The sequence below is a fragment of the Myotis lucifugus genome, unplaced genomic scaffold (genome assembly GCF_000147115.1).
Source record: "Myotis lucifugus unplaced genomic scaffold, Myoluc2.0 scaffold_168, whole genome shotgun sequence".
Taxonomy (NCBI): Eukaryota; Metazoa; Chordata; class Mammalia; order Chiroptera; family Vespertilionidae; genus Myotis; species Myotis lucifugus.
This window is the reverse complement of record NW_005871216.1, coordinates 2,483,545-2,499,509: the sequence shown is the minus strand read 5'-3', so window position 1 is coordinate 2,499,509 and position 15,965 is coordinate 2,483,545. Positions and strand designations below refer to the sequence as shown.

Below are 15,965 nucleotides of genomic sequence, written 5' to 3'. Positions count from 1 at the left end.
CCCCTATGTTCATAGCAGCACAATTTACTATAGCTAAGATCTGGAAACAGCCCAAGTGCTCATCAGTAGACGAGTGGATAAAAAACTGTGGTACATTTATACTATGGAATACTATGCAGCAGTAAAAAAGAAGGATCTCTTACCCTTTGAGGCAGCATGGAGGGACCTGGAGAGTATTATGCTAAGCAAAATAAGCCAGTCAGAGAAAGACAAGTATCATATGATCTCACTCATATGTGGAATCCAATGAACAAAATAAATGCATGAACAAAATAGATCCAGAGACATGGAAGCATGGAACAGAGTGTGGAATCTCAGAGGGAAGTGGGTGGGGGTGGGAAGTGATCAACCAAAGAACTTGTATGCATATATGCATAACCCATGGACATAGGCAATAGGGTGGTGAAGGCTGGAAGTGGAGGGCAGAGGTATGCTAGAAGGGGTCAGTGGGGGGAAAGGGATATGTAAAACTTTCAACAATAAAGATTTAAAGCCCCAAAAAGGAAGAAAATTCTACTTTTGGTAAATATAATATCTGAAATAAATATTTAGTGGATGGGCCTAGCAGCTAACTGGAGGTAACAGAGAAAAGAGTCAATGAACTTGAAAACAGACCTAACAGAAAGAGTATCTAATTGAGGGGGAGAGGGAAGAAAATAAACCCCACCAGAATCCCTCAGGGGCCTGTGGAATACCAGCCAAAATTTTCAAATATGTGTACTTGGAGTTACAGCAGAACAAGAGAGAACAAATGGAGTAGAAAAAGATATTTAAATAAATAGATGCTAAAAATTCCCCAGACTTGGTGAAAGACAGAAATCTACAAATTCAAATCTGGAGGGAGAAGGATAAATCCAAAGACCACCACACCTGAGCACACCATACTAAAAACCAGATATTAACAGAAAATCTTAACAATATCCAGAGAAAAATAATACACTGTACACAGCAGAAGAATAATACAAATGATGGTTGAGCCCTAGCTGATTTGGCTCAGTGGATAGAGAGTCAGTCTGCGGACGAAAGGGTCCTGGGTTTGATTCTGGTCAAGAGCATGTACCTTGGTTGCAGGGTCCTCCCTGGCCTAGGCCCTGGTTGGGTGCAAGTAGGAGGCAACCAACCGATGTGTTTCTCTCACATCGATGTTTCTCTCTGTCTTTCCCTCTCTCTCCTCCACTTTCCCTAAAAATCAATGGAAAAATATCCTCAGGTGAGAATTAACAAAAAAATAAAAAACAAATGATGAGTTGACTTCTCATAAGAAAAAATGATGCCTAAAACGTATATATAGAAATGCAAATAAAATTCTGAAAATTGCCCTAACTGGTTTGGCTCAGTGGATAGAGCGTCGGCCTGCAGACTCAAGGGTCCCAGGTTGGATTCCGGTCAAGGGCATGTACCTTGGTTGTGGGCACATCCCCAGTAGGGGGTGTACAGGAGGCAGCTGATCGATGTTTCTCTCTCATTGATGTTTCTAACACTCTATCCCTCACCCTTCCTCTCTGTAAAAAAATCAATAAAATATATTTAAAAAAATAAAATAAAATAAAGTTCTAAGAGTTTATAATATACTAGAGGCCTGGTGCACGAAATTCATGCACTGGTTCAAGGGGGGGGGGGGACGGTGAAACGGGGATCCCTCAGCCCGGCCTGTGCCCTCTCACAGTCCGGGACCCCTTGGGGGATGTCCACCTTAGGATCGGGCCTAAGCCGGCAGGGGACATCCCTCTCACAGTCCAGGACCCCTTGCTCCTTACTGCCTGCCTGCTCACTGCTCCTGACCACTGGGCTCATTGATCCTTAGGCGGGAAAGGTTCCCATTGTGCTCGTCAGCCATGAGTGGCTTCTGGCCGAGCGGCGCTCCCTGTGGGAGCGCACTGACCACCAGGGGGTAGCTCCTGCATTGATCGTCTGCCCCCGGTGGTCATTGTACGTCATAGTAACCAGTCGTTCTGGTCGGCCTGCTGTAATGGTTGCTTAGGCTTTTATTATATAGACTAGAGGCCCGTTGCAGGAAGATTCCTACAAGAATAGGGCTTCTAGCGGCTGGAGCGAAGCAGAGAGGGGAGCGAAAGCCACTGAGGCGGGCTTCGCTCCCACTCCGAGCTGCTGCGGCTGGAAGATTCCTACAAGAATAGGGCTTCCAGCAGCTGGAGCGAAGCAGAGAGGGGAGCGAAAGCCACTGAGGCGGGCTTCGCTCCCACTCTGAGCTGCTGCAGCTGGGTTTCCCCTCCCACTCCCAGGCACTGTGGCGGGTTTCCCCTCCCGCTCCCAGCCACTCCTGCTGGGTTTCCCCTCCCGCTCCGAGGCACTGTGGTGGGTTTCCCCTCCTGCTCCCAGGCGCTGCCCCTCCGGCTCGCAGCCGCTGTGGCTGTGCTTGCCCTCCCACCTCCGGCCTCCCACCTCCGCAGCCTTGGCTCCGTTTCTGTCCTCAAGGCCTCTACTTAGCTTCCTTCTGTACCGCTTGGCCTCCATGTTGTCCTCAGTCTTCCCTCTCAACTGGTATATGCAAACTAACCGCCATCTTTTAGCTTCTATAATTGAAACATTGTATCTTTTGGAGCTGTTGCTTCAGGAGCTTAGAGCTGGGCGGCAGCAGGCGGGGAACCTTGGCTTCCTCTGTCACTGGAGCAAGCAAGCCTCATGTTCCGCTTCAGCTGCCTGGCTGCCGGCCGCCATCTTGGCTGGCAGTTAATTTGCATATCTCACTGATTAGTCAATGGGAAGGGTAGCGAAGTTACGGCTAATTACCATGTTTCTCTATTATTAGATAGGATAGTCAGATCAAGTGGCCAAACAGGTTTTCGATGCTTTAAAAAAAAAATGAAAAATATTCAATTTAGCCAAAAGAAGGCAAAAAAGAAGAAACAGAGAAAAAAACAGGCATAATAAATAGCAAAACGGAAAACCTAAATCCAACCATATTCATCTTTACATTAAATGTAGACAGATCAAACACTCTAAAAAAGCAGAGATTACAAGGCTATTGAAAAGCAAGACTCAACTCTATGCCATGTACAAAAGATGACATAGACTGTGAAAGAGAAAATGGTTTGGCCAATGGTGCTGGGAGAGGAGGTGGAGAACCAAAGATGAACTGGTGATATATATTTTGGACTTAGAATCAATAGGACTTTGTAATGGATTGGATGTCGGCAGAGAGGGGAAATGAGTTAAGAATTAATCCTAATTTTCTGGCTTTAATAAAATATAAATGATGGTGCTCTTTACTAAGATGAAGACAAATAATGGAGGGGGTATATCAGTTACTACAGTCAGAAACCTGGGAGTAATTCTTGACTTCTTCCTCCCCCTGCCTCCGTGACATCTAATCAATCTTCTACATTGATAACAATGCTATCCTTCAAAAATGGACCGCTCTCTTTTCTGTACACTTCATGCCTACTCCATCAGGAAATCCTGTTGGGTCTACCTTCAAAATAAATAAAAATCTGACCACTTTTTAGCAGCTCCCCTGCCGCCGTCTCTCAGCTGGATGATAGCTGGATTACTGCCTCTCTCTGGTCACCTGCTTCCATCTCCCCCACTCTCACCCCAGAGGTTATTCCCAACATAGCAGGGAGCAGCAAGAAGCATCCCTTAAAAACCTGTCTATTGTATCTCTCCTGTGCTCATTAGTCTCCAATGGCTTTCCATTTCATTGGAGTAAAAGCTAAAATTCATACAGTGGCCCTGATTACTAGGTGTAGCGGTTAATAATGCGTATTTTTTTCAATAGATGGAGTTACACATATGTCGATATATATGCAATTTGCTATGTATGCTATTTTGTTGTATTGACAACAAGCTTCAAAACTTCATATGTCAAATTTTCCGAAGGTGTTAACATCATAGATATTTTTATGCTTAAAAATGTCGAATTTTGTGCCAAAAGAAAGAACATTTGCGGGAAGTCTTAATTCATTACTTTATTTTGAAGAAAAGTGCTGCTGAAGGTTATCATACTTCAGGAAGGTTATAGTGAACATGCTCCATCTCAAGATACTTGTGAACGCTGGTTTAAACGCTTTAGAAGTGATGATTTCAATGTGAAAGACAAATAACGTCCAGGTCAACCAAAAAAGTTTGAAGACCAACAATTACAAGCATTATTGGATGAAGATGCATGTCAAACTCAAAAACAACTTGCAGAAAGATTAAACATTGCTCAGCAAACAATTCCTGATCGTTTACAAGCAATGGGAAAGATTTTAAAGGAAGGAAAATGGGTGCCACATCAACTGAACAAAAGACAAATGGAAAACCGAAAAGTCATCAGTAAAATGTTGCTTCAATGGCACAAAAGAAAGTCTTTTTTGCATCGAATTGTGACTGGCGATGAAAAGTGGATTTATTTTGAGAATCCCAAATGCACAAAATCATGGGTTGATCCAGGTCAACCATCAACATCAACTGCAAGGCCAAATCGCTTCGGAAAGAAGACAATGCTGGGATTAGGAAGGTATGGTGTATTATGAGCTTCTAAAACCAGGTGAAACCATTAATACTGATCACTACCGACAACAAATAATCAATTTGAACCACACTTTGATCATGAAATGACCAGAATGTGCCAGAAAACATGGCAAAGTAATTTTGCTTCATGATGATGCACCATCACACACTTCAAAACCAGTTAAAGACACGTTAAAAGGTCTTGCCTGGGAAGTATTAACGTACCTGCTGTATTCACCAGACCTTGCTCCTTCAGATTACTACTTGTTCCCATCAATGGCACACACACTTTCTAAGCAGCACTTCAAAACATACGAAAAAGTGGAATATTAGGTCTCTGAATGGTTTGCCTCAAAATAAGAAAAGTTCTATTGGGGCAGTACCCAAAAATTACCTGAAAGATGGGGGAAATATGTAGCTAGCGACGGACATTACTTTGAATAAAGCATTTTTGATGTTTCTCTTGAAATTATCGTGTTTTCTTTGATTATAAAATCCGCATTATTAACCAGTACACCTAGTACCTCTTTGAACTTATTCCTTACAACTCTCATTTTGGTTCACTCTGCTCTATCCATGTGGCCTCCTTGCTATTTCTGTAATGTCCCAGGCAGACAACCTCCTCAGGATGTTTGCACTGGTTGTTCCCTAGGCCTGGTAGGTTCTTCCTTCAGCTTTCCTTTCCTTCCTTGTTGTTTGTTTGAATGTCATTTCAATGAGGTCTGCCCTGACCTCCTTTTTTAAAATTGCAAATTGCTTGCCTGAATCACAAGCTTTCCTTCTCTATTACTTTGAACAACTTATTTCATGAAATAAGATTCATTTACTTATTGCTTTATCATGTTCTGTGTATTATCTGTCTCCTCTTGTTACTCTGTAAGCTTGACAAGGGGACAGATTTTTGGAGGGGGAGACAGAGAGGCTGTTTTAGTCACTGACTTTTTTTTTATTCACAACAGTGCCTAGCACATAGTAGGCACTCAGTAAATAGTAGCTGTGTAAATAAATATCACTATAAGAAGATTGGACTTTATTCCATAGATCATTGGAGAGCTATCAAGAGTGACCAGGTCCTATCTAGGTTTAGAAAGATTGCATTAACTGCAATCTTTAGAGAGGGTATTGTGGACTAAGAGTCTGTACCTTCTCAACATTCATACATTGAAATCCTAATCACAATATAATGGTGTTGGGCGCTGGGGCCTTAGGGAGGTGATTAGGTCATGAGAGTGGATGGAGTCCATGAATGGGATTAGTGCCCTTAGAAGGGTCTGAAGAGTCCAGAATTCTACCCTTCAACCATGTGAAGACACAAGAAGATGGCCCTCTGTAACCTGGAAAAGGGCTCTGGCTATGCTGACACCGGATCTAGACTTCCATCCTCTAGAACTGTGAGAAGTAAATTTCTGTTGTATGTTAGCCACCCAGTCTATGCTACCTTGTTATAGCAGTCCCAACTGACTAAGACAGGAATTAGAAGGGAAAAGAGTAGAAGCAAGAAGGGAATTGGCTGTGTAGGAGTCCAGGTTGTATATAAAAAATATAGTGAACGCCTGGGCAGGAGGAGAGATCCGGGAGACATTTGTTTATGCAGAGTTGGTCCTTGTATCCATGAAATCATTCCAATTAGCTAATGGGAAATGTTGGGGACACACCTATGTCTACACATAGATCCTGTCAATACTGATATGCGTACGTCTCTCTCATGGCCTCACAAAGCCTGCCAACTGCATTTGCTTCACAACGCTTTAACAGAAAGTCACTAACTGACAATAATTGATTCTCAAGGGAATCTATGTATAAGAGAACTCTAAGACACACTCAGAAACACATATCCATACAAGTCAGACCCAGTTCTGGAAAGGTCTGGGGCTTGTGGGAGATGACTTGGGTTTGAATCAGCCTCTCCCACTTACAACTAAAAGACCTTGATCAAGTTCCCTTACTGTTCTGTTTATTCTGTTCTATTTATTCACTAGTAAAATTGACATCATAACACACATCCACATGGTGTGAAGATCAGATAAAATACTGCATCTGAATAGGGCCCAAAAGCGCTTGGCACTTAACACATATTCCCAGCAGGCTGCAGGGCAGTGCAATTTACTGTTATGTGCAATAATAAATTATAATTATCAGTTGTATATCCAACTTTCCCATAAGATAATGCAGTGGTTCTCAACCTTCCTAATGCCGTGACCCTTTAATACAGTTCCTCATGTTGTGGTGATCCCCAACCATAAAATTATTTTCGTTGCTACTTCATAACTGTAATTTTGCTACTGTTATGAATCGTAATGTAAATATCTGATATGCAGGATGTATTTTCATTGTTCGGGACCCACAGGTTAGGAATCATGTGATAATATTCTCGACTGCCTCAGAGTAATCACAAATGAATGAATGAAGGAAGGGATGAAATTACTACCTCCATAACTAGTACAGCACTGTGAATACTGCAAGCTCTTCACACATAGACTGTCTTCCTAAGGCTAGCCCCAGGCTGACTGGCATTGAAAATTAGGGAGGAGGCCGGGCAAACTGCGACATTGTGACCCTGTGGCTCAAGTTCATAAATTTAAATTCTGGGTTCAAACAATTCAAAGGTAAAACCCAACCCAAGGTGATGATCCCAGAAAGCTAATGTCACCACAGGGGTGCTTAGAAACTTGCTGTAGCCTTCCTTCCCCAACACCTCCCACAATAAAAGTGACTTCAAGTAAGAGAGGAAAGGGTGCGTGGAGAGAGAGATGGCCAAGGTCCAGTTGGAAATGAGCTCCGCATCTGGATGCAGTGAGTTTAAGTTCTGTGGAAAAAGTCTGGGCTAAAAGCAATGTGTTTTGCACAAGTGTTCTGGAGAGAGTATTGACAAGCACGAGACAATCCTTGATGGGAGCTTGACTGATGTAACTGAAATCAATCATCTGTGGGGTGCGGGTGTGTGCTTTTCTAAGGGGAAATAAATATTAGAGGCACAAGCTTGAAATGAGTAAAAAAATGAGTCCAAATCTCAGTCAGATGAAACAGCAAGGGTTCCAGAGCCAGAAAAGATCCTATCCTATTTTTTCTTCATCCTGAAGTTAACCAGATGGACATTTTTTGCAAAGTACCAATTTATCCACATGCTTGGAATGAAGAACTTGCTTTGTGATGGAAGATCTGTATTTAATTGTAGAAATGAGACAAAATATCTATTTTTCAAATCTAGAGTTTATATCATTTTTGTTTTTCTAAACTCTCTTCTTTTCCCCCCTTGGCTTCGCTTCTCATCTCCATTCTCCTCTCTCCTGCTTTAGATGGTGTATTTATGACTGTGGTTAGAATATACTGGGGACACTGTAATAATGAACAGACACTTTCAGACATGGCATATGAGAGACGATGTGCATATGAAACAAAATATAAAAGATGCCACTTCCTTTTAGGGTGTCCTCTATGGCGGCAATGCGCTGTAAAACCAGAGATCAGAATTCATAAAAGAACAAAGGAGAATAAGGAAAGGAAAAGGAGAGGTGAATTGCAAGGGAACCATGTAAAAAGACCACTGTGAGGGCATCGGTAATCTCTCCAGGCTGTGCTTACTACTCCAGCTTTCAATTCCTCAACCTGTAAAACATGGACAATATCTGTTCCTATCTCACAGGGGTTTTGAGAAGACTAAATGAGATAGTACGTGAAAAGCTCTTGGAATGAAATCTGGGAAATAAGCCTTCAAAATAGCAGGCATTGTGACTCTTTTGAATATCATTCAAGGACTAACAAGATTATATACACAAATCCTTCCCGTAGATAAACAACACACTCAGTAAGGTGTGATGATTGTTGTTACTGTTATTACCATCATTATTGTTATTCTTATTTTACTTTTTGTTTCTATCTCTTTGCTTGCCCTCCCTGGACTGATGCTTTAGTAGACAGTCTGTTTTCTTCTTGATTCAGATTTCACCCCATTATTCTAGTGTTTAGATTTCCTAAGATTTCACTCTCCATAAGCCATGAGTCAATCATGCCTCATCCATATGTCCAAGGAAACTATAGATATAGAACTGCCCAACGTGGAACTACAAATGCAACCTGATTGCTTGATGGTGCAAAATCAACTAACCAGATATAGGCCAAGAATTCCCATGACTCCTATGGAAAACCATCCTGGACTATTATGGAAGGTTTTTTTTAATGGTAAAGAGGTTACCATTTTTATTTAAATTCTGGCTCAGGAAGGAGGAATAAGCAACTCTTCTCTGCAATAACATAACGTTTGGATGTAGATGGCTTATATCCATAGCAACAGAACAAACTTGGAGTCAAATACTGGGAAAAGCATTTCCAGACTGACACAGATGTTCAATTTGCATACTAAGCCTCTGAAAACCCGTTGATGGACAGCTCCATGGACAATGCATCCGGCACAAAGACTTGGTTTACTGGATCCTTATCCTTGTTGTAAAAAGCCTCTGGTCTGTGTTCTCTATGAGTTCTGGGTCGGCTAAGGGTGATGGCACCATGATGCAAGGTTAAGAAAGGCTATATTTCAGTAATGGGTTTCAATGTGTCACAGAAAAGGAACAGATATTTACACTGAAAGCTGTATAAATACATGGCCCTGGTTTAAACAGGAGAATGTAAAGCTCCAGTCCCAAAGTGCCGTAGACATACAGTGATGTCTTACTCCCCGACATTTCCAGCACTGGTTATGAAGACCAGTCAGATGTTATTTACTTTACACTCACTGAGTTTGCCTACTAGACAAGGAGCTCCTTAAAACCAGGGAGTGATGGGGGTCTAACTCATTTAATTCGTCTCTGTAGCCTGTCACAAGAGCAAGGGCAGAGAATATGCTCTTTGAAGCCATCCACCACCTATGCTTCCCCTGACTCTGAAAGTGAATTTGAGGCAGCTAAGCATAAAATAGCAATACACTGAGAAATGGACATTAACAGGTACTTGCATCTCCATTCAGCTCTGGATCAGATCACTTCTTAAAAATATTTTTTCTTTGGTTCTTTTTTGTCTTTTTTTTTCTTGGATCAGATCACGTTTTAAAAAATATACATTTGTATTAACTTCAGAGAGGAAGGGAAAAGGAGAGAGAGATAGAAATATCAATGATCAGAGAGACTCATTGATTGGCTGCCTCCTGTACACCCCCCACTATGGATCGAGCCAGCAACCCGGGCATGTACCCTGACCAGGAATCGAACCATGACCTCCTGGTTCATAGGTCGATGATCTACCACTGAGCCATGCCGGCTGGGCAGACCACTTTTAATTTGACTGAATAATTTAGAAGAGTTGATGGGGAATCAGACTATAAACAGATGATTTCTATGTAACTTAGTAAATGTGAGGTTGGGTAAGTGAGGCTAAGTTTCATTTTCTCTTGCCTTCCAGGTCTAATCCCTCCGAGGCCAGCCGATCTTACCTCAGTCATCAGCGCCACCATCCTCATCCAAGCCCTCATGGCTTTTGGTCTGTGGGTGAACCTACTAAAACTGGCCTCCCTGCCTCCAGCCACATGTCCTCAGGCCTTCTTCTCAGTGCTGCTAGCCAGAGGTTTTACGACTGAGATCTGAACATTCCTGTCCATTTTTCCAACCTTTCACTGGTTCCCCTTGGTCTTGGTCGACTAGATAAAATTCAATTCCTTAGCATGCTTTACAGGGAATTCTTATGATGTGGTCCCTGCCCAACTCTCTTTTATGGTAAGTCATTCTTCTAAGACAAGTTTATGCCACAGCTGAAATTCTGGACCATTTTCAATTACCCTCAAATATGCCTTGTGATTTTCACTCCCAAGCCTTTGTTCCTATGCCAGTTCTCCTGCCGAGAAGAGTGTTCCTACCCTTCTTTCCTTGTTTGTTCTTATTTATCGTATAAGGCTCAGCACTAATGCCTTCTTCCCTGAAAAGAGTCTCTTAACCCTGCTTTGTGCCAACTCTGTGCCTTGTACCTCTGGCACAGTGCTCAGTTCATGTTTCTGGATCTCTGTCTTCCCTGTTGGACAACTGCAGGCATTCGACAAATTTTCAGCAAGTACCTTCTAAGAACTGAGCTGGATACAAAGAGAAGCATTCCTGCCTTTCAGGAGCTCACAGATTCCTGGAAAAGGCAGATTAGTAAACTAATAAGCATAACAGAATGTGGTAAGAAGTAGAGTTGTGTCTTAAAGGACAAGTAAAAGGATCAAGGTGGTAAGGAACTCTTGGAGCAGGAGAAAAGCACACACAAAGGCACAGAGGAGTGGAGTAATCTAAGTCCTGGGGAAGATATGAGGAAGACAATCTAGCCTTGGTGACAAGTACAGGTGTGGGACTGGAGGGGAAACACCACAAGGGAATGATGCACACAGAAATCTGCTGAACTATGTCCTCAGGGCTATGGGGAACCACTGAAGGATCTGGGCCGGGGAGTACCGTGGTCCTTTTCACAAAATACAATATCAGTCTTGCTGCCATGATGAAAGGATTGTTGGGTGAAAGATAGATGAGAAGATGGGTTAGTTATCACCACCCAGACTGACATTTATTCCTTTGGCAAGCATGTGCTTCGTATGCTCCACAGGTTAGACTGCACACTAACAGAAAGTTAATTCTTCTGATTTAGGACCCTGCAAACCTCCCAGATTCTCAGGGTATGGGTAGTGTGACAAATGAGCTGGTCATGGGTGTAAAAACGTTACAGATCATAATGAAAAAAGTGTCAACTTACCAATTTCCCAGTCACACTCTGTCCACCTTCATTCAGCCAGAACCCAGGAACCATGGCTGAGAAATAAGGGCCCCAGACACCTGGTACGAAAATCGGGTCCTTGCTGATCTGGAAAGAAAGAGACAAGGCATGTGAAAATATTGACCTTTAGGGCTAGAAGGAGCCTTCTCGCCCTCCTGTCTAGTGATTACATGACTATGGTATTTCGCTTCTTATTAAACAGCTTTCATGGGAGGGAAGTCACTCCCTCTAAAGGAAGGGCATGGTTTCATCTGTGGAAACCTTTCTGATAAATCCACCTAGATGCCAGGATAGCAAAAGAGATCAGTGTGGGAAGAAAAGAATGAAAACTTTCCTTGCTGGCTCCCTCTCCATGGTGGACTGATTGTGAACATGATGCCCATTTCCCACCCACCCATGTATTCACCCCCTTTGCAAAGTGGCCTTGCAGCTTCTCTCATCGAGAGGTGGGGTCCCCACCTCTTGAACCTCGGCCAGCCTGGTTGTTTATGGCCAACAGAATGAGGTAGAGGGGACACTGTGCCAGTTTTCCAGGCCTCACCCTCAAGAGGCCTGTGTGTTTCTCTGCTCCTCCTCTGGCTCCTCTACCTCTGCCATGAGAGCATGCCCAGGCTCGCCTGCTGGATGGAAAGTCATGAACAGAGCTGCGTCAGCCCAGCCATTGCAGGTGACATTTCACATATACGAGAGCAAGAACAAGATCAGCAAACTCTCCTAGTCGACCAGCCACTAACAAGCCCAGATCACCAGAACTGCCCTGAGGGACTTGTGAACAAAAACACGTCCTATTGTACGTCACTAAGATGCTGTGTTTGTTTGTTACCTAGCATTTTTGTGGTAATACGTAACTGATACATTCCCTTCCTTCTACCAGCACTTACTAATCACCCCACAGCATGCCATCTCCCTCTGTTGGGTCCTCGGGACACAGAGATAAATTAGAGTTCTTATTTTCAAGAAGCTGCCTATCTAGAGGGAGCTCTACAAGGAAACGAACAAACAAAACACAGGGTGGCCCAGCTGGTGTGGCTCAGTCGTTGAGCGTCGACTTATGAACCAGGAGGTTACGGTTCGACTCCCTGTCAAGGCACATGCCTGGGTTGTGGGCTCGATCCCTAGTAGGAGGTGTGCAGGAGGCAGCCAATCAATGATTCTCTCTCATCATTGATGTTTCTATCTCTCTCTCTGAAATCAATAAAAACATATTTTAAACACACACACACACACACACACACACACACACAGAATGGTAGAGAAAAACAGAAAATGTGGAGGGGCACCGGGAGTGAGGAGGAAGGTGGTCCAGAGGTGGCTTCTTAGAGAATGGACATGAGCTTAGACTTAGAGGATTTCGCCAGTTGAGGTGAAACAGTAGGGCTTCGTAGAAGATTGTGGTTCTGCTGCTCAGAAACGTCAGCAGGAGGCTCTGCCTGGCTCTGTCCAGGGAGCAAGATCTGAGTGGACTCCTATTCGTGCTCAGACATTTGGAGTCACATGCTTCTCATCAGACATCCTGGGGAAAGCAAGGCAGCAGAGACACAGCAATATGCTTCCCACAGCACTTCCCAACACTCCCAGGCCCTGAGCTTGTGGAGGAACCGAGTACAGCTTGTTTTGAGGGAGAAAAAGAAAGCACATTTGTATATTTATGAGTGCTTTAATCCTCTGCAATCAACCTAAATATTTAAAAATATTTTTGTGAAAGCTGTTTGCATGCTGATGGCTATCTTGGTCTCGAGGCTGCTCTCTTACCCGAAAGAAGAGAGTTCATTCTGCTCTGCTGACGACAGGTGTCTGTACAGGACACTGGCTTCCTGCTAATAACGGTGCTGTTGGCAACAACAGCAGCTAAGATTGAGTGGGTACTGACTAAAGGCCTTATTTTAAAAACGTTACAGGAATGAAGTCACTTAATCCTCATAAAAATCCTAAGGGAATATTCTATCATTATTCCTATTTTACAGGTATGTAAAACTGAGGCAGAGAGTTAAATAAGATGCCCAAGGTGATAAAAATACAAAGCAGCCAGGCATCACACTCTACAGGTTCTAGATGCGGCTCTGCCAAAATATGGTCATGATTTTAGGTTGCCACTTGAATCCTTCATTTGCCTTTCAAGGGCAGAAAGCAAGAGCCATTAGAACCAACAGGGACTCACTCAAACAGAAGGAACCTGGCCTTAAACACAAGTAGGTCAGGGAATCTTCATTTCCAAAAGACTTTTGATAGGTTTTCCCTGATGGATTTGTGAAGAAACAAGGAGAGAGCATGATTAAGTCAAAGTCATATCTTGACTCTATTCCCAATTGCCATTCTAGCCAGTTCTGGTTTCTCTTTTTTATGAGGATTAAGTGATTTAATTCCTGTACCGTGCTTATAGGGGATCTCACACAAGGAAATCTTTCTGGGCCTCAGTTTCCTCATTTCCCAATGGTAGGAATGATATGAATGTTGGAGAATTTTTATAAAGATTAAATAAGCTATCACATATAAATAGCATATCATTTGTGTTAAATACCAAGCAAACCTTAGTTCTCCTTGAAATGTGGCGTGTGTGATGGACCAGTCAGGTGACTGGGTTGAATGATCATATCCTTGCAACCATGCAAGGAGGTCTCTAGAGTCTTCCTTGGTCTACTGAGTCAATATTCTTGATAATAAAGCAGAAGAGGATATGGAAGCAAAGCTTATATTTTCAGGTGGTAGAAACTTGGAGGATTGTTTATTATGGGCAAGTTCAAATAAAGATCCAAAATTGCTTCAAAGAGCTAGAATATTAAGTAAAATACAACAAGAAGATAGTTAACATTTATAGTTAAAATTTGAACTTCAAAGATAGTGGCAATATTCTCTCTCATAATATTGCTTTTCACAGGCGTTGGTACATGGTTATTCAATTTAGTACTGTTACTGTATGCAGACATTTGACATATTCTTAATATAAATAAGTTATTGAAACCAACAATGAAATAAAACATTTGGCTGCACAGTACATGCCAGGCACTGAGATTGATAACAAGGCTGTAACAATAAGGAAAATAATAATAATAATATTATAATAACAATAATAGTAATAAATGTGGTGCAGTCCCTTTCCTCAAGGAGCTCCTAGTCTGACCAGACAGACATAAAAATTACAACAAAATAAGCCAACTGTTAAGTAAGGTAGGAGAGGAACATGGTAGGGGCCCAAACTGCCTGGAAAAGAGTGAGCACTTCCCAGAGGCGGCCACCTGGGAGCTCGGACTGGAGGAGTAAGTGTTTCCGTAGGCAGAGAGGGAGGAGCATCTGGGCAGAAAGGGCTGTGTGGGCAAGGCTCAGAGTCATGAAGCTGAACAAGCATTCTGATTTTCATGAGGGCTTAGCTTAAAGTTCTGCAACTTACTTTAAATAAAAAAGCATACAGTTTGAAGGATGGGTGTATTTTTGCCTCAACATACCGTTCTGCTTGTCAAAAAATCAATTTTTAAACTACTGTGGGTGGGAAAAAGCTTCAGTGAAACCACTCTCTAAGTCAGTCAATAACAATAGAGAAATAAGAATGAAATAATAAAATGTAATTGCTAAAGTTATTGTGTGCTTATTATTGTGCCAAAGAAGCTTCCAGGCTCTTTAGAGACACTGTCACATTTTCTACTCGTGACAACCCAATGAGGTAGGTTCTATTGTTATACTCCACCAATTGAAGGTGAAGGAGATTAAATAACTAGTAAATAGTAGAGAAGAAAGTCAGGATCCAAGCTATGAACTATCAACTTATTTCCTCTCTAGACCTCCTTCTCCTCATATATCCTATATAATAAAGAGGTAATATGCAAATTGACCATCATGTCCTTGCACAAGATGGCCACCCCCATGTGGTCACAGATGGCCGTGCCCATGTCGTCAGAAGATAGTCGCCCTCAAGTGATCATAAGATGGCTGCCCCCATGTCATCACAAGATGGCCACCACAAGATGGCCGGCAGGGGAGGACAGTTGTGGGCGATCAGGCCGGCAGGGAAGGGCAGTTGGGGGCAATCAGGCTGGCAGGGGAGCAGTTAGGCATTGATCAGGCTGGCAGGAGAGTGGGTAGGGGGTGATCAGGCTGGCAGGCAGAAGCAGTTAGGGGCAATCAGGCAAGCAGGCAGGTGAGCAGTTGGGAGCCAACAGTCCCGGATTGTGAGAGGGATATCTGACTGCCGGTTTAGGCCCAATCCCACAGGGATCTTAAACCGGCAGTCGGACATCTCTCGAGGGGTCCCAGATTGGAGAGGGTGCAGGCTGGGCTGAGGTACACCCCCCAGTGCATGAATTTCATGCACCGGACCTCTAGTAAAATGAATAAAATTGGACTAGAGATGTTTAACATCTTTTTTGTCTTCAAAATCCTCTAAGATTCCATAAAGTTGAGTCATTCCATCCTAGCTGGTCAAGCAGAACTCTCCAGCAAGCCATTTCTGCACGGACTCTGCCCCTACATGGCCTGGCCTCATGGGGTTGCACTGGGCAATCTCTTGGAGCTTCTCCAAGTACCCACTTTCCTCCACTGCTCTCTGACCTGTGGCCAAGATTACTGCAGGTTTTTGTTTTTTAAATATATATTTTGATTGATTTCAGAGAGGAAGGGAGAGGGAGAGAGAGAAACATCAACGATGAGAGAGAATCGTTGATCGGCTGCCTCCTGCACGCCCCATACTGGGGATCAAGCCCAAAACCCAGGCATGTGCCCCAATCAGGAATCGAACTATAACCTCCTGGTTCATAGGTCAACGCTCAACCACTGAGCCACACCAGCTGGGT

General features: G+C 43.1%; 1 protein-coding gene across 10 annotated transcripts in view; it reads right to left on the bottom strand.

Annotated features, from left to right (window-relative positions):
- The window catches only part of FGGY (FGGY carbohydrate kinase domain containing), a 402,394-nt gene that overhangs the window by 126,525 nt on the left and 259,904 nt on the right, over positions 1–15,965 (bottom strand). For all 10 annotated transcript variants that reach the window (XR_002831041.1, XR_002831042.1, XM_023759980.1 and 7 more), the window contains one exon: positions 11,164–11,271. Coding sequence is in view for 8 of the 10 variants with exons in the window: in XM_023759980.1 (XP_023615748.1) it covers positions 11,164–11,271 (108 nt within the window). In the remaining 2 variants the exon portion in view is untranslated. The remainder of the gene's footprint in view (positions 1–11,163; positions 11,272–15,965) is intronic.